Source organism: Brienomyrus brachyistius, chromosome 4 (genome assembly GCF_023856365.1).
Source record: "Brienomyrus brachyistius isolate T26 chromosome 4, BBRACH_0.4, whole genome shotgun sequence".
Taxonomy (NCBI): Eukaryota; Metazoa; Chordata; class Actinopteri; order Osteoglossiformes; family Mormyridae; genus Brienomyrus; species Brienomyrus brachyistius.
The window spans coordinates 18,036,868-18,055,799 of record NC_064536.1 but is presented as its reverse complement, the minus strand read 5'-3'; the positions used below and the strand labels follow the sequence as shown (position 1 = coordinate 18,055,799).

At 42.0% G+C, this 18,932-nt stretch overlaps 3 protein-coding genes, 1 long non-coding RNA gene and 1 other non-coding gene across 7 annotated transcripts in view; all 5 read left to right on the top strand.

The window, feature by feature from the left end:
* Positions 1–18,932, top strand: part of LOC125740132 (uncharacterized) — a 149,722-nt gene that overhangs the window by 93,336 nt on the left and 37,454 nt on the right. The window lies entirely within an intron of this gene.
* The window catches only part of mos (v-mos Moloney murine sarcoma viral oncogene homolog), a 56,296-nt gene continuing 44,776 nt past the window's right edge, over positions 7,413–18,932 (top strand). The window contains exon 1 of one of the 2 annotated variants that reach the window (XR_007397453.1): positions 7,413–8,785. Coding sequence is in view for 1 of the 2 variants with exons in the window: in XM_049010954.1 (XP_048866911.1) it covers positions 7,479–8,489 (1,011 nt within the window). In the remaining variant the exon portion in view is untranslated. Of the gene's footprint in view, positions 8,972–18,932 lie in introns of those variants that run through there. The other variant, XM_049010954.1, reaches the window with a different exon arrangement.
* On the top strand, positions 9,920–11,440 carry rps20 (ribosomal protein S20). The gene is made up of 4 exons (XM_049010956.1): positions 9,920–10,077; positions 10,488–10,587; positions 10,816–10,889; positions 11,229–11,440. The coding sequence occupies exons 1-4, from the start codon at positions 10,075–10,077 to the stop codon at positions 11,409–11,411; spliced, it is 360 nt and encodes a 119-aa protein (XP_048866913.1). The 5' UTR covers positions 9,920–10,074; the 3' UTR covers positions 11,412–11,440.
* LOC125740898 (small nucleolar RNA U54) lies at positions 10,676–10,744 on the top strand. The gene has a single exon (XR_007397811.1). It is a non-coding gene; the product is annotated as a small nucleolar RNA U54 (small nucleolar RNA).
* zgc:56231 (uncharacterized protein LOC406257 homolog) lies at positions 12,688–18,768 on the top strand. Its single transcript, XM_049010937.1, has 19 exons — positions 12,688–12,919; positions 13,006–13,163; positions 13,373–13,468; positions 13,685–13,804; positions 13,960–14,098; positions 14,191–14,375; positions 14,512–14,602; positions 14,682–14,861; positions 15,035–15,146; positions 15,247–15,309; positions 15,389–15,535; positions 15,733–15,898; positions 16,055–16,231; positions 16,328–16,467; positions 16,857–17,022; positions 17,553–17,676; positions 17,828–17,898; positions 17,976–18,095; positions 18,480–18,768. Exons 2-19 carry the CDS (start codon positions 13,008–13,010, stop codon positions 18,714–18,716), a joined length of 2,490 nt encoding a protein of 829 aa, XP_048866894.1. The 5' UTR covers positions 12,688–12,919; positions 13,006–13,007; the 3' UTR covers positions 18,717–18,768.

Genomic DNA, 18,932 nt, shown 5'->3' with positions numbered 1-18,932 from the left:
TTTATGCGTGGTTCAAAGGATGATTTTGCTATAGTTTCAGGAAGCCGAGTCATCAGGGGCTGTAGTGTTTTTGTGATTTTTATAAAGGAAAAAAAATAGATGACATATCATTTTTAAAACAATATCTGTGTAGTTTGAACTGTTTTGACCTGGCGGTATCTCAAAGCTAAAAAGGGCTGGATTTTGGGTTTTTAGGGAGTGTGTTTAGTATGGATCAGGCAGAGTGCTGGCTGCATCTTGAGTGTCTAGCCGTGCAGGCAGGACGGGAGCCTGAAACGTTCTAGATCCCCTCAAAGCGAGTGGATGCTGCCGTTTTAAGGCGTATGACGCGTAGCAAACGGCTCTCTTGGTCCTGTGTTAAAACACTCGAATGCATGAGAGTGAACAAATGCGACATTGCACCGCGTTTATTTTTATTTTTCTCCGAAGTACTTTAAATCTGTGGTTGCTGACAGGGTTTTGTTAACATGTATATTTATCCAGAACGGAAGGTGAACTTCGACAAGCACTGAAAACAAGGGATGATGTTTCGAAGCTTCGTAGTGAAGGGTGAGGTTCAGTCTCCATGTTTAGAACAACAGTACTGGTCATATCAAACCCAAATGACATTCCAGTCTTGTGTGCAAGATACTGTAATCGAAAGATCTGCCATCCAGCCAGCCAATCAGTTTCTGCTGGAGTCAATCACCTTGACTTGATAGTCATGCTAGAAAATTAAGGGCTTTCATTTTTAAAAAATCCACTTTTAAAACGTGTCTACGTGCATGTTCAATGTGAGTGTGTGGGTGTGTGTGCATTTCAAGACCGTAAAATTTGCCAATTTCTAGTACTCACTGTTTCCAGAACGGTCTTCCAGAATGTTCAGTTGAAACAGTTTGTTTCAATGAGGTTTCAACATTTAAGTTGGCTAGTTTAGCTTAGCTTAGCTAGTTTAGCGTAAATTGAATTAGCTAGTAGTCTCTTATACCCATCAGTTCTATTACCGAAGCCTTTTGCCAATGACTTTGCCTCCTATAAAAGGAGAGGATTTGGAACATAACCATGCAAAGAACCTCACAACACAACTCTGAACCTCAGCTACCTAAATGCAGTGACTCCTATCAGAAGCCAGTGGCCATGATTAGTGCATAATGTTGAATAACTTGGCAAAGGCTAATCTCCCTGCCTGAAATGTTCTAGTTTGTATTTTATATTTCCCTATCAGTTATTGTGCCCCTACGAAGTTGCTGATAATCATGCTACATAACAATTTTATTCCTATATATTGTTTGCATATATAAATACTAGTGATGGCCAAATGAAGCTCCATGAACCATTTGCTGTATTTTTTGATCCCACTAGATGGTGCTATTTTGTTCAGAAAAGGGCTCAAAGCATGTCCCAAATTAAACCAAGTGCGAAATCTAGTGGGGTCAGAAAATACAGAAAAGGGTTCATGAGGCTTTATTTGGCCATCACTAATAAACACCGTGTTTGTGAAGTTTAGTGGTTGCTATGTATAGAATACTTGCGTGTTTTATTTAGGCCTTAACACGTAAAATGCCTTAAGAGATTTTTGTATTATGACAGTTCATATTTGCGACAATGAGCACCTGGATGGATTTTCCATGAATCTTCTGCGTGTGTGTGTTTGTGTGTGTGTTTTGTATATATTAGCTTTACCCAGTCAAAACGGATTTATTCCCTCCTTAATATATATATATATATATATATATTTCTACTTAACAAATGGTAATAGAAGTGGTATAATTGCAAAGGATATTTTTTTATCAGTATCGAAATATTCATGTTGAAGATTGCTGCTCATAGCCGTTAAACTGAAATCTACCCGTGAGGTGCCGTGCCGTGGGCCTGACTTTAAGAATTCCTTGAGAAGTAACTTATCTTTTTAAAGTTCACAGTTTAGGAGTTATTCAATAAACAGCATTGTTTCATTTCATACAAGCGCTTAAAATCGGGCAGAGGTCGACTAACCAAAATACCGAGTGATCTGTTATGTGATTATCCTTGACGTACACCTGGCGTTCATCTGGGAAAGTGTTTTTGACCACAAATCCTCTAAAAGACGGACACACAAAACGTCACGTTGAGTAGAGTCTCTGCGTTCTCTAGTCACAATTTCGAGCACTTTAGTTGCTATTTGAAGCACTCACTTTTCAAGGCCAATAAACATATATCTTTTTTAAAAAAATAAATAAAAGTCTTTGCAAAATATTGGTCACTTTTGGGATTAATTGGATTAAAACTGTGAGCCACATCGTATAAGAACATTGTTTTTTGGGAAATTGCTATAAAATAATCTTGCAGGTATGTGTTTTCACAACATTTTTTATTTTTTATTTTTTTTTTTTGCAAAGCCTCTATATTGGGCATAATTGAATCATAGCACTTTGTAAAATGAATGCCTGAGTCCCCATAATCCATTCTGTTTCACAAATGGCCTGTGCCTATAGATGTCATATTTAGTGTAGGAAATGTTAACATGTATATACAGTGCTACTTTTTTTTTTTTTTTACTGGTACAGTTGTTACAGTGTTTTTACTATCAAAGTGTCATTTTGCTTTACTTGCACAAAATCCCAGTGTCTCTTGTTCTTTGAGTACGCAGAGAGCCTTTGCCCATTTACCTAGACCGAAAGATACTTGTTTTCCTGTATTTAGGGGGGGGGGGGGTACCTGTCCGATATTCAACAGCAGATTCAACTTGAACGGACGCCCTGTCAGCGCTGCGTGTTTCTGGCCTTTTAGTGAATCGTACACTTCCGGAAGCATGGCGGGACTAGATCGCAGAGTCGAAACACTTATCTTAATTTTGTTTTGAGAAAGTTGATTTTCAGTTGTTTGGTAAAAGAAATCAGAAATGAAATGCCCTTGTGACTGATTTATCCGCCATTATCTCCTTTTAATTAACAGGCAATGAGTTCTGCATATTTTCTGAGTCCATTCAGAGTCTCTACACTATGCCTGTAAAGTGATACTGTACCCATTCCAGAAGTTAGACACGATGTCATCGTCGTTTGTTCTGTATGAAACGGTGTAGCGTGCGGTTCCTAGAGAAGACACATCAGAATGTGTCGTCTTGTCCCTGACAGTCATTTCAGCGTGTCCTCTGGATCCTCAGAGCTTTTGGTGAGAGACATGGATCTTTCTAGCAATCTATGTCTGCGTTCAGTATAAGCTTCCGTGGTACAAAGTGAACCATATTGAATGTGTATGTTGGAAACACTCCTGCAATATTTTTTCGGTATTGGATCAAGCTGCTAATTTGTTCTTCGAAAGAAAAGCTCCTAATGGTGCTACAGACCTCTTTGTTTTATTCTTGTTTTATATATATATATATCTATATATACATATACATTATATATGTGTGTATATATGTTGTGTGTGGGTTGTTTTTTGTTATTTTTACAAAGTATCAAATTAAGCTGAACGAACAGATTTGCTTGTACCGTATATTTTTTTACTGTGATTTGTGTGGTCTGTTATTCGGACTGATCGGTAACATCGCCAGACACTCGCATGCACTTCATGAGTACGTGTTACTGCCCCACCCAGCCTGCTCGCATGTATGGAGGAGGTACGCAGGAGGGAGTTCCTTCTGGAGAGGAAGGGGCAGCGAGAAGGCTGCGATATTTCGCTTATATGAACTCTGTCGCAAAAATATGGGGAAAAAAAAGAGATGACTCGTATGGATTTGTGTAGAGATTGGGGTAAACTTCACTGACCTTGTGATGTTGGGAAGGATCATGAATTACAGAGCTATACGTTCAGAGGGAAACGTCATTCCAGCCTCCTCGTCATCGTCCTTCGTTCGTTCGTTATCTTTGTTCGGCAATGTATGTTTGTGTTATTCACATTTCAGTAATGCCAGCCTGTGATTATACTTTTTTGTGTTTCTAATCATGTATATTTTCCTTAAATGTATATTACAAACTACTGTTATATTTGTATAAATATAGACAAGAATTCGTTATATATATTCATTATATATGTATGTATGTGTGTGTGTGTGTGTGTGTGTGTGTGTATATATATATATACACACACATACATATATATACATAATGAACTTTTGAATATGTGTATAAGCTGTGTAAAATAGAAATTAACTGCAGCTTTCCTCAATTTCCTAACATTTACATCATCCAAAGAGACAGATTATTTATTACCTGGCAAATAACAAGATTTTTTTTTTTTTTATTTTAATTTTTTTTCATACCACTTTGCTGCTATGGAACAACAGCTGCGGTTTACAGCCTACAGTGTTATCACTGTGTAAACAGTATATGAACAAAAATCAATAAATATACAAGAAGGATTCAGTTAATCTCCTTGTTTACGGACATTTGTACTTTACGTGTTTATATGACAATCCACTTGCAGATGCTTATATAGCAATAGGTCATACTTTATTATGCATTAAAATTAAGATTTATATTTGTACATTTAAATTCATGTCAATCTTAAATCCCCTTAGTCCGGTACACGGTTTTCCGACCGGAAGAAGCCCGATAAAGTCTAGAGGCCAAAGTTGTGTAAACGCCTGCTATTTTTAGCATGATGCTTTAAAAGCCACTACACAATACTGGGGCGATAATGTTTATGAACAAGCAAAGAATATTTACAAATATCATACACTGGATGATTAAATAACTAACTGGAGCAACAGTTGAATAAAGTTCTGCAGTCTAAAAATTTGGAAGCGTTTCCACAATTTTGGCCACTAGTGTATATGGAAGTGTTATATGTCTATTCATCGTTTACCTATCTATACTGGTCGGGGAGGGGCGGAGTCTATCCCCACCACTCTGGACAAGATTCTATTGTATGGTAATTCTAAAATACACTTGACACAATGGGGGGAGGACAAGCAAACTCAAGACACAAAATGGAGGTGGGATTTGAACCTACAACCCTCAGCGGTGTGATGTATCATTGCCAAGCCCTGTGCCACCATTCATGTCATTTATTTTTCTACAAGACACGTGGTTCTTGGGGGCGGAGCAGCCAGGATACCTGCCCAAAGCAGCTTCCAATTTCCTTCAGCTTCCATGACATTCTGAAATGCTGCAGGACAACTAAGCATCTGCTGAAAATCAGTTAGTCGGCCACAGATTTCTCATTTACAGGATATTTAAAGGTCCGCGCCTGATATGGAGCTGGACACATTTAGCCTCTAACATGTTTTCTTAAAAACATTCCTCATTTTAAACGTGCTTGTATAATGATAATAAGAAATTATAATTATAATAATATCAACTCTATGAGGACACCTGTAGACAGGTAAAATTTGCTGACCTGGGGGTGGGTGGGTGTGCCCCTCGCCATAGTGCCCCTCACCTTCATTACTGGACAGGTATCAGTTACGGTTCTTATTATCTAGGAAACTCAAGAAAACCCTTGCTGCAGTTATTTATAAGGGTGGCTTTCACATAAATATTGTTCAGCCTAGCTACCTTCACGACATTACATTATTAAAACTAAAAACCCAAATGACTACAGCATCCAATCCATTTCATCTCTGCATGCACCGTTTTACAGAATACAGCTAACATGCAGTCTGAATAAGCAGCAGTCTGAGCTACAGCCTGAGCTAACTGACAACCCTGGGGCGCCGTTTATATGTGTGACGTCACCCGGATGTAAATGATTCGCGTTTCTGCAAACTTACACACGCTGAGCAACAATGAAATTAAATCACATACATGTTCGTGGCGTGAAAATATACAGGTCTACTATTTTTTTTATAATGGGTCCAACTATGACAGTTATCTAATATTAATTTTGTCATGTTGATCAGTTTTATTATTATTTGCTTAAATGGCAATTTTATCCAAAGTAAGCTGTATTGTTTACTCTGTTATGCAGATATAGCATATCAACTTAAATGCAGCACTAGAGATTTTGGACCCCATGAAAACATATTAGACCTTGAATCCAGGCCGATTCTAATTATTTTTAATTATAGTTTTTAGGACCCCTGTGACTCAGGGGGTGCTGATATTGTCTTAACTCACCCCCCTCCCCCTCCATCCCCACCCCAGGCAAAATTGAGCAGTGGAGCTTAAACCAGGGTACAATTGGCAGACCCTTGAGGGTACAGCCCCTGTGAAAGTAACTGTACCTTCTAACAGTGTATACCTGTGCTCTACCTGCCACCCTACTGGAAACACAAGGACTATATTAACGTCTGTGCATTGCTCTGGAAACTTTTGTTTTAGCATTGACTATCAGGAGAACATCATCAAGCGCTGAACTATCAAACGGTAACTGCAAACCTTAACATAAATCAGTTGCGAGCGGTAGATTAGTTAAATTAATAACTATTTTTTTCCATGCTCTCTTTGTCTCAGTCTGCAAACCACCTATACATAGACGTGTATATGGAATGTTTTTTTCCACTTTGTGTATGGCTGTTGCATTTCTAGAAGAGTAGTCACATACAGGGATAGACATGTGCATTTGCGCGGCTATGACAAGAAAATACCTTTCATTTTAACCTGTATACTGTAAATGAAGTAGAGTTAGCATAAACATAAAAATGCATTATGTTTTGTTTTCATATCAGCGTCCATCCCTGGTCATGAAGTATTAAATTGATTTATGATATGGCACACAAAAATTATTACCAGTATTATCTTTTCTTAAAATAGTAATGTTTACACACCAGCAGGAATTTCACAAAAAAAAAAAAAAAAAAAAAAAAAAAAACTGTATAATTTGATCTCACCACAAATAAGTGGGCAGGGTATCCAGAACGTGGTCGCGATGTAGACCTAGTTTATTTATAATATATATAAATGTGGATTACATGGATTAACAAAGCATTTTTCGGACTTGGAGAACCCATGATGCATGAAAAATTTCATACATGCATAATTCTGCTCATTCCAAATTAAAAGGTAAAAATAATGTTACCGAAATCTCAGAAGCAATGTTTTTAAAAGCCTATAAAGTGGGAAGACGCGTGATCTTAAACGGTGGCGTATGCGATGAATTTATAACGCACATTTTAAAATAATTTTATTGCGACTTAACATACACATATTTCGAAAATTAAACGAGGCTTAACCCCCTTACCTTACTGTGCCAGCCATCGGTTTTGAACCAGCAACCTTATGAGCTACGGAGGCACACAACACTCCATTGATGTATCGGTGTTGGTCATTTATTGGATGCTGGTTGAGTTTCCCAAAGCCTTGTTAACGCTATACGTTCTATCTTTTAACCAGTTTAAAGCGTTACGAAGGCTTTGGGAAATTCACCGGTTGTCATTTGCTATTCTTAATAATTTTCATACATTTGAAACTGTGATTACACGCTTAAATTGTCTTCTGTGTTAATGACTTAATCCTTCCACGTTGGGTCAATTTGATTGTTTAATTGGTCCGCTAAGCGCAATTAAGTAGATTTACGGCTAATCACTCTGCCAGGAAAAAGTCGCACAAACCTAATACAGTCTTGGGCAAAAAAGAAACATGCCCTCTCCTATCCCAGTAAACCGCCTCTTGCATAAGGGGTTTGGAGCCACACTTGAAGTGGGAGCCTGCAGCTCTCCCCTGACGAGGCATGGGAAGAACATCTCCCTCCAAGTGCCCCGGCAGAACTTCCCCACCAGATGTGCGCACAAGCTCTGGTCGTCCGTGGTTAACTGGAAGGAGCTGCGGTACCTGTGCCCCATCGGATCCGGCGGCTTTGGCTCCGTGTACAAGGGCCGATACTTCGGCGAGACAGTGGCGGTGAAGAAGGTGAAGAAGTGCGCCAAAAACAAGCTGGCGTCCCGGCAGAGCTTCTGGTCGGAGCTGAACGCGGCCCATCTGCGGCACAGAAACATTGTCCGCATCATCGCAGCCACCACCTGCATTCCGCCAAGTGTGGAAAACGAGGATAATATTGGCACGATCGTGATGGAGTATGCGGGATGCGTCAGTCTACACCATCTTATCTATTGCAGCACCAGCGAGCTGGAGATGGAGAGGTGCATGAAGTATGCACTGGGCATATCGAGCGGCATGGACTTCCTGCATTCACATTACATCGCCCACCTGGACCTGAAGCCAGCCAATGTCCTTATTACCGAAGAAGATGACTGCAAGATCGCCGATTTCGGCTGTTCCCAGAAACTGGAGCCCTGCAACCATGCATATCCCGTAACCTCCCATATAGGTGGTACCTACACCCATCGGGCCCCCGAAATCCTAAAGGGATCGGAGGTTACTCTAAAGGCAGACATCTACTCTTTTGGAATAACTTTCTGGCAGCTCATAACCAGAGATCAGCCGTATGAAGGGGAGCGCCAGGCTGTGCTATATGCAGTAGTTGCCTTTGATTTGCGACCGAAGTTAACAGGCGAGGTTTTCATGGAGACCAGCCTGGGTAAAAAGTGCAGGTCCCTCATCTGTAGGTGCTGGACGGGCGATCCAGCCCAAAGACCCAGTTCCAAGGAGGTTTTAAGCGAGATCGAGACCATGCACATGTCAACCTTTTAAAGTGCCTTGACCAAGATCAAGTTGTACTTTTTAAATGGAAATAAGCACTGTTGAACTTGCGTTTTAGTGGTGCCTAAATTTTAACCAACGTGTTTGTACGACGTGTGCTTGCTTTTCAGCCTAATTTAGATGTCCTTTATATCCCTGGAAAAAAAAAAAATCAATTTTTCGGCTAAGTGAAACTCGCAAGCCAGGTCGTAAAATGTAACACCGTTTTTACACGCTTCAATCGAACCTTTTGAAAAGATTTTGTATGTCTTTTTTTCTATGTGATTTTGGTCATTGGGCGAAAACCTGTTCTTCTCCCCCCATTGCATTCGATTTATGTGATAAATCTCGTAAAAAGACGTCTCCTATTAATTATTTTGTAAAATGCTTGTTTGCTATGGTGGTTTTTGTACGTTTATCATGGGTGCTTGCTTACGACTCCCTAGAGAAACTTGTGTTGTATAAAACTTAATTAAAACACTGTTTTGTTTTAACTCTGCTGTTGTGTTTTAACTACATGTTTCTCTTAAACACCACGTACGACTTGGAGTATTTGCATCTTTCGGCTCCCACACTATAAGGATTCCTTTAAAATAAAAAAAAATTGGTGTATAAGGAGTTACTAGCGAGGGTTACCGTACTGGTTTCCGTATAATTAAAATCCTTCAGGTGTTACTATTTTGGGAACTAAAAAGTTTTGATTAGTGGGTTATGTCAGGTTTAAAACAAAGAATATAAGTTTGTATTTTCATGTTTCGGCTATTATCGGTAGTGTTGCCAACTTTGAAATGGTCTGAGTAAGATTTTTTTTTTTAAGTCTGCATGTGTATGTACGTAAGTTTTATTATCGAGTAGATGGATGGATAGAGTTTGTAGGGTTTGCAAACTGTCCTAATACTTCTGATGCAGCTAATTCTAGGTTTATAATGGAATAAATGTAGATTTGCCGCGAGATTTTTTTATGTGAGCGTGAGATTTGGCAACCTGTGCGGAGGGGGACTTTTTCTGAAAAAGAGCAAGGGAGTAATTTAGGGTACGCGAGCGCATGACAAATATGCACAAACTAAAATTCACGGGACAAAGTTTCCACAAAACCGTCAGGTCAGGAAGGAGAGCATGCACCACACGACAAAACACCTTGAAATCCTACTTGGCAACCCCCAGACTCCCTAACAAATATTGTTTCCTCGCTTTTTTACACATCAGCCACACGTGCTCGCAAATAAGCGTCCACTACCGGTGTTTTTTTTTTTTTAAAGCGATCAGTGTCAAACGGTCTTTATGACGCGAATTCCATTCCTGAGTCAGTTTCTCTGCTTATAAGGAATAGCTGATATGATAAGAAACCTGGAATTTGCCGATCCTGGATCAGTATGGTTGTTTATCCGAAATTCCGCCGCCACGCGTTTCTACATAGTCATTGGCAGCTGCGCTTAGGTCGAAGGTAACCAAGGACCCGTATGTACTATGTAAAAGAAACTACAGGCCTTCGTCCTGCCCTTTTCGTGAAGAGCTGGCAGGCGGCAGATCTCGCTTCCTGGCTCACCGCTGTTCGCCAAAAACGTTTTACGAATAAGTCGGTCAGGAACGATTAAATATGGTGAGAGAATCACTTGTAAGATATTTTGTAATACCCCCGCTTCTGCGCAAATGTAATATTTAATAAAACACATCTTATGGCTGTTCGGCCGCACGTGTTTCAGAGTACTTGGTAGCTATTAGCATTAGATTACTTATGATGTGCCCAGATAGTTGAGTGTTTCTGTATTTTTACAATATTAAAACTAACTAAAGAAAATAAGTTAGGCGGGATGACTGATTTTTACATGACTTGGCTAGTTGTAATAATCGCGTTATTTAGGAAGACATTACATAATGTATACCGTATGCACTCTGCCTGCCATGCCCCTTTACCCATTCATAGGAACTTATAGTTATGTTCGACGACTTAAGCATGGTATTATGGTGTCATGCATGTATAAAATTACAGTGATGTTCGTGCGTTTTTAGGCCTTTAAGGACACTGGGAAAGCGCCGGTTGAACCCGAGGTTGCGATTCATCGCATCCGAATCACTCTTACCAGCCGTAATGTGAAGTCCCTGGAGAAGGGTAAGACCTTCGGGACTTTATCCCCCAGCTTCAGCGAACTTTTAGTGGTGTTCCTGACTTATGCTACAAATGTGGCGGTTTCCTGATCTGGCAATGAGGATGAAACTTGATAAATGAAATATACTGATTTTTTCCTATACGCTATTCTGAGCCATTGGTGATGGAAGGCTTAGAGTGGAAGGGATTTGGTTAAAAAGGAGATGACCTTTGGTGTATCTGTGTTTTCAGTGTGTGCTGACTTGATCCGAGGTGCCAAGGAGAAGAACCTTAAGGTCAAGGGGCCAGTCCGAATGCCTACCAAGGTATTCCTCAGTGTGGGATGTAAATGACTTTAGACCCTGTGGTTAGGGGCCATGTTCCAGGGCCTAGTAGCTTAATCAATGCCAGCCATCAGATTTGAACCAGCAACCTTATGACCAGACACACAAGCTACAGAGACAAAATGCTCCTCATTTATTGGATGTTGTACCATTTGGTTGTCAGGTACAGGCATCTTCTTCCTGACAGCTGAATTACCCAACATCTACCTTGGCTATTCTTGGAATGGAACAGACTTTTACCTACATTGTGTGGAGCAGAAAAGGGAGCGTTATAGCTGATCGCCAACCTAATTACCATGCTGTACTTCACCTACCTTTCAGACCCTCCGCATAACCACCAGGAAGACTCCTTGCGGTGAAGGTTCCAAGACTTGGGATCGCTTCCAGATGCGCATCCACAAGAGGCTCATCGATCTGCGCAGTCCGTCTGAGATCGTCAAGCAGATCACCTCCATTAGCATCGAGCCCGGCGTAGAGGTCGAGGTCACCATCGCTGATGCATAGATTTCCCAATAAAAGATTGGAATGAGGAACTGACTTTTTTTCTTTTTTTTTTGACATGAAATGAAGTTTCGTGTACAAGTAGAATTAGGTGGTCAGTGGTCATTGTTGACACCACAGCACACAATGAAATGTGTCCTCTGCATTTAACCCGTATGGGACATCGTGACATAGCAGGGGGCAGCTAATTCAGCATCTGGGGAGCAGCACCTTGCTCAGGGTACCTCTGTTTGGGGATTCAGACCAATCTTTCAATTACAAGTGTGCTTCCCTAACCATTAAGACAGCACTGCCCACGATATTTAAGAGTTTTACTGCATTGGGATTCAAACCCAGGACCTCTTGTACCAGAGGCAGTGATCATACTCCTGCATCGATGAGGTGTGCTACATTAATACATTAGGAGGTGTTTCTTGTGCATATCCAGCATGATCTTTGAGATGCCCACATGCAGATGAGTGAAGCCTAGGATCCATTCATCCGGTGCCAATGGAGCATGATTCAGTGGGTTAAAAAACTTGCTGAGATACTCATTGGAATGTGGGATTTGAACCAATCACCTGAGCACACTGGTCTGACCCATTGTCTCAGTTGTTAAAGCCTTCATTTTTGTCTGGCACAAACCATACATTTGCGTGGGTCTTTCAAAGTCTATTGCTAGGATATGGCAGAGACATTGTGACATCTAAACGTTAAACTTTTTTGTTGATTGGTTTTTGAGAATTTTCTAGTAAATAATACCTGTTGAGTCTGCAAATTTGCTTCAAAATACGAGGGGATATTCTGAAGCTAGTTTTATACTTTTAATATAAACTTGAACTATAAAAGTAATCAAAGTTACATGGATAATACAATCATATGGGTGTGAAGATGTATGTCTTTTCCCCCCTTAGGATATTTAAGACTGGACCTACTTTGTGTGGATGCTCTGGAACACCAGAATGGGCACACAACTATGTTAATGTCACACTTAAACGATATTAAGTAATAAAATATTTAGATTTTTTAATTATAAAAGCTTATGGAAAACTGTGGAAATCACCGTATAGTATTTCTGACTCCAGACAAAATAATTTTATTTTAACCAGACGTCAATGAAACAGGGAGATATTGTTGCATATTATCACACATTTGTTGCGGACCGACTTTGCGGATGTGTTTCATGCTGATATTCGCGACCGTCCCATAACGGACCTGATACCCGCTGCCGGGAGGATGGATTTGCCAGAACCAGGTGATCAGTTAGCCAGGGGTGGGGCTGAGCACCTGAATTCAATTAGATGGGAGGCCTTAACAATTCCTGGCGGGGGACACATAGCTTCGTCTAGTACTGTGCCTTCTTTGCCCAGGTGATTAGAGAAAGAGACTGCAGTTTAGTTTAGTATTTTAATTTTTTTTTAAACAGCAATAATAAAGAAAAGAGAACCAAGAAAGGGCAAGCAACCATATAGCTATACAACAGTGATTGCAGAACGTAGATGTTAACTACGGCTATTTATTTTCTAAACGAAGTAAGTATATTTCATACAGTGTAACGCTGTCTCGTAAAGCAATAGGATTCGCGATCGCTCACGTTTTGTTACTCTTGTGTACCCAGCCATGTCAATGTTGATCGATCTGACGGACGAATGCACGGTTCTCGTCCATCCCGACATGGATGCGATGCAGTCCACCTGCAACGGGCTCCACCCCAGCAATCCGCACGACGGCATGCTATCGGAGCTCTCGACAATCTCCTCTATTGTCTCGGCTCAGGTTCTATCTAATTTACTTTCTATAACGTCGTTCCATATCCTCCGTCTTGGTCTTAAGCAAAACGTAGACTTGCATACGTTTAGATCTTTGTCTACGTGACTTCTCTCATTCCTTTCCGGACTTAATCGTCAAAACGTTGTACAAAGTAAGGTTTTAGCTTGATATAAACCATAACCCAAGGCTGAGTTTCTATTTCCTCTCTCGTTTAGAGTGACACGGGTAGTAATACCGAACACCAACAACTGAAGGTGTATTTAAGGGTCCGACCCTTTTCCCAAGAAGAGCTTGCCTGTGATGAAGACAAAGCGAGTATAGAATTCTGTGTTGAAGAAACCGCTATTCTGAAGCTTGCTATAGATTAAATCAGTGTGTGTGTGTGTGTGTGTGTGTGTGTGTGTGTGTGTGTGTGTGTGTGTGTGTGTGTGTGTGTGTGTGTGTGTGTGTGTGTGTGTGTGTGTGTGTGTGTGTGTGTGTGTGTGTGTGTGTGTTTTTTTTTTTTTTTTAACCCGAATTTTCTCTAGGGATGTATAGTGCTGGCAGATTCTGAATCTGTTAAACTACAAGCTCCGAAAGGGTCTGCGACTATGAAGAGCAGTGAGAAGGGCATCGGACGGTCTGTGCATAAATTCTCGTTTTCGCGGGTAGGATCCTTCAAGCTACTGCAGTTTTTCATATCAACTTAAAAACGAACACTTGTGCTGTTTTGGGACATGCTACCTGTCTTTGTCATGTCGGCCGCCTCCTGTTTCCTGGAAACGGTCAGACCATTGCACCTCAGGTTCCTCGTTTCCTGCAGATTTTTGGGCCTGGCACCAGTCAGGCAACCTTCTTTGAAAGCACTGTAAAAGGTCAAGTGCTGGATTATTTGGAGGGGAAAAATGCTCTCATCTTCACCTATGGGGTGACAAATGCGGGCAAAACCTATACAATCCAAGGTAAAGTTTTTCAACTATGATTCTTCATTCTGCTGTGCAGTTTTTCTCTTGCACTGAGCATGGATTATTACACTCTTCCGAAACTTCTGCAGGGTCCCCAAAAGACCCTGGAATCCTACCTCGTACGCTGGATGTCATCTTCGACTACATTAAGGGCAAGCAGTACGATCAAATGGACCTTAAACCATATCTCAGCTGCGATGTGCAGTACCTTGATCCTGACCAAGTGAAGCAGGAAAGAAATGTGAAAGCAGCAGTCTTTTCCTTGCTCAAGGAGGTACATGGCTGTCAGTGCTGTTTGGCAATCCCTCCTGCCCTTTTAGAAGGTCTAATGGTGGTTTACTGCTGTAGTGTATGCTTCAGTATATACTTAGTTTATGATGGGCAGTGTAACCATCCTGTTTCTCAAACAGGAAAATGATCAACATTCGAAGAGTTCCTCCAGTTCCTCAACGTCTTTCACGTCCAGCATCTCTTTTTCCTCAGTTTCATATGACCAAACAGGTATGATCAATCGCCTGGAGTCTAGAGTACTTGAGTTGGCAAATTCCTGCCTTGCAATGTCCTTCTCCCTGCAATCCAGTGGACTCGACAGACGCAGTGGTGGATAAGGACAGACACCAGTTTGCAGTGTGGGTTGCCTTCTATGAGATCTACAACGAGTCTGTGTATGATCTCCTGGAGTCCCTCCCATGTGTTAAGGCCAAGAAACGTAGTGCTCTGAGGGTTTGTGAGGACAGTGCGGGGAACTCGTATGTCCGAGGCAAGTTTTATCACTTGGGCTATGTATGAGTGCATGCACTTTGCTCTTTAATGTATGGAAGTTGGTAACTACTCCTTGGTGTTAATGCAACCTTGTGAAAACCCTGGTATTATATGGTGACTTGGAAAAGCAGTAGGCTTTGGAGATTGAAGCTAATGTTTATTTGGTTTCAGATTTAAAGTGGATTAACGTCCATAGCTCCGATGAAGCCTGGAGGGTTTTGAAAATTGGTAACCGGAACCGAAGTGCTGCTTCAACAAAGATGAACCAGTCATCTAGTCGAAGGTAAGTACATGTGACCCAGGTTGGCTTCTCTTTAGGCAGCTGGGAAATGTAGTTTTTGTCAGAGAACCTTAAGTGTGTGGGTTTTTTTTTCTTGTTAAAGCCACAGCATATTTGCCATCAAACTCCTGAGAATCACTGGAACTGAAGTTTTAACGGTAACAGAGTAAGTACTGATTATTTCTCCTGAGATCTGGGGGAGGAGGAGAAATGCCCCACTTGTTTAACTGCCCACATTGCACTAGGCTGTCCCTCTGCGATTTGGCTGGCTCTGAGAGATGCACCAAGACCAAGACTTTTGGAGAGCGTCTCAAGGAAGCGGGGAATATCAACACCTCGCTGCTCATACTGGGGAAGTGCATGGCAGCTCTACGCAACAACCAGAGTGACAGGTATCATCACTCCTAATTGGAGCTCAGTCGCCTCCTTCAAAGACTGGGACAATCCCATGCAAAGGGCTGCTGGAATTTCCCCTTGACCAGTTCAAGACCGTGTGTGTGATGCTTTGGTTCAGACCTCTCCCCATAGACCCTCGTTTTTGTGCCCCCCCCCCCCCCCCCCAATAATGGCTTTCACTTCCTGCTTCTAGAATAAAGGCTGGATATGTCCCTTTTCGCGAGAGCAAACTGACCAGGCTATTCCAGTCTATCTTCTGTGGGAAAGGCCGGGCCTGCATGATCGTCAACATCAATCAGTGTGCCTCCACCTATGATGAGACCCTTCATGTCATGAAGTTTTCTGCGGTGGCCAAGCAGGTCCCTTTTTAAAATCATTTAATTAGTTACTCCATTAGTACAAGAGCATCTATGCGGATACTCTGGAATCAAGAATTATGGGGGCATTCGGAAATATCCGTTTCTGAAATTAAGCATTTTGCACCAACCAGATGTCGTTGGTCTTCGATCTGTCAGGTTGTCCAAATCATCCCCCCAAAGTCCCTGGAGTGTCTTGCTCCAAAACTAGTGGGTCGACATGGGAAGCCGCTTCTGAGGAATGGGATCATAGATGAAGAGGCACTGGACAGCTACCTTTCAGAGGATGAGCTCCTGGATGATGAAGATGGCGATATGTCCATCCTTCCTCAAGAGGTACTGGAGAGATCTAATTCCCATCATAGCATCCTCATTGAGGATGATGGCAGATGCTCATTTCCCCCCCCCCCCCCCCCCCCCCCCCCATTAAAGGATCTCCTAGGCATCATTGAGAACCTCAAAGAAAAGCTGCTTGCAGAACGTCGCAGGAACCTGGTGCAGGAGATAGAGATCCGTAAGGAGATGGGTGATGCTATGCTACAGCAGCTGATGGAAAGTGAGGAGCTGCAGAGGTGAGGCCTGCAGGCCAAGGATAGGCATTCAGACATTCACAAATATCATTTGTTAATTGTGGAGTAGGGATTTGACAGACTTTCTGCACTTGTAGGGTCATTGACTTGTGCAGTGGTTGTCAATTTTTTATTTTTATTTTCCTCTCGCGTACTAATGGCATTAAGATGAAAGGTGGGGATCGTAATTGCAATTGCATACCACTAGAGGGAGCTAAAATTTCTCAAATGGTGACCAGTAGCTAACCTTCCAAAACTCATTAAGTCTAACTAATAAGGGTAATCGGTTTAATGCAAGCCTTGTATTTTGGTGAATTTTTGGCATGACGCTTCATAATAAGCATGTAAACGGGATGAGTGTCTCCTGTCCGCCCCCCACTCCCCCACATCAGCCGTAAAATGGCAGAGCTAAAGGAGAGCTATCAGGAGAAGCTGGAGAACACCTTTGAGCTATACAAGGATGCTCTGAAGGAGCACGCCTACCAGTGTGCTCTCGAGCGTGTTGAGGAAGAGTACATACCGGTGGATGAGTTCATTGCCGAGCAGGAGAAGATTGAGGTAGATTTGCCTTCTGTTCTCTAGTACTGTTGTGATTTATTTTTTTGGTCCTTGTGTGAAAGTACTTGTTTTATTAGTACTTTGTTTTATTACCCCCCTGGTATGAGGATGGTTATACTGTTCCAGTAGAACCAGAGTTGCTCTGAACTGTAACGGAAGCATCAAATGGATGCTTTGACTTGGAATGTGATGTCATCTTTAAATCCTGATGATAGAGGAACAAGTCCTGTTTCGTAGTGGCATGTATAGTATGAGTGTTTTCGCTCATCTATGTCCTCTATGGAGGATAAAGTCTTTGCTGGACTTCAGAAGGACATTAGGCCTAACTGAACTCCTCATATCCACAAAGGAAGGGCCATCATGCTAACGCCTAGCTTGAAGATGATCTCTAACATTACAACTAACATGCACTGCTACACTATCGGGGCCAAGTCATTATTTTACCGGACTGCATTGTAGATATTTTGGACACCAGCACTTGTATCAAAGTTGAAGATCTTAAGTGGGTCACAGGTGTCACCCCTGTTCAGGAACTGAAGGTGAAGCTGTCTGAAGCGGAGCAAAGACTCCGGAATCTCTTGCGGACCCCTTCGGCTGCCCAGGGCTCGGATCAGGCGTGCCAGTGCTCCCTAGAGGCGGAGGACGGCGCTGCAGGTACAGTAACACTCAGAACTCCTATTTTTTTTTTTTTTTGATGGCCAACTAAGCGTAAATCGACCTGGTTAAAGGCTGATTCTTTTAATTCTCTTAGAATGAACTGAAACTACTATCGTTTAAGATGCTTCTATCTTGGTCCCATATTCAGCTGCAAAGAAATATGAGGAAATGTACCAGGCAAAATGTGCAATGGAAGAGCTCTGTGGCGCCAAAGATGAGGTATGATCGCTGACCTCGTGTGGAGAAAAGCTCCTCAGCTGTCAGTCTGTTTCAAGGTGACACTCTCTCTGCCCTAGATGATTACATCTTTGGAAAAGCAGATTCAGGACTTGACAGAGACCATCCAGGAAGCTGGGGAGAGCTTTATGGAGAAAGAGGCTGAGCTTGAGAAGCTTCAGAAGATGCTTTGTGAGACGGTAACTGGATGACAATATTGCATCTGCTTGGGACAAACATCAGAATTCCAAAGCTAGCTCAGTCATCCAGCATTTAAATGGTTTTTAATCAACAGGATAATGAAGCAGCATCTAACGCATGCACATGTAGTGGGGCCACAAACATTCAGTGTGCTAAATATGAAATGCATTCCTTATTTAAGAGGAGATGAGGCACGTTCCGCTAGCGAGCCACAATCTTCTGGGATTCTCCCCCCCCCCCCCCCCAACTGACACACCTGTTACTGGGAAGCATCTGAGGGCACATGACCCACACTCGCCTGGGTGCCTGCAGGGTATGTGTGCTGCACTTTCTCAGGCCCGGGTGTTTATTGGGTGCTGCCCTGGCTTGCTCTCCTCCAATAGGAGCGTGAGATTGACGGGTTGCGGAGGGACCTGGCCGAGCAGGAGAGAAGGGTGTCCCTCCTGTCAGAGGAGCAGGCCCTGCGTTCTAAGGAGTCCCCAACCAAAAGGAAAACCAGAAAGGGTCTCTTGGCCAACATCAAGGAATCGGTCACGTCCCCCAGAAAAGGAGCCCTTGGAAGGACTATGAAGTCCGTTAAAGCTACGCCTGTATCGCTCAGGAAGAAGCCCTTCATTTAAGCACTCAACATGTTTTTAGTTGTATTTTTAAATAAACTATTTTTTAAAACCACTCTGTGGTCTTGCCCCATCTTTGCCAGTTAGTTCGTGGTTGACATGGTTCATACAAGTTCTTTAACTTACTTTCATCTGATTTGGTCACCGTAGCAGTTAAACTGGAATGCTGGGAAATCAGGATTATAGGAGGGTGAGGATCTCGCCTTCAGCTATTTGGAT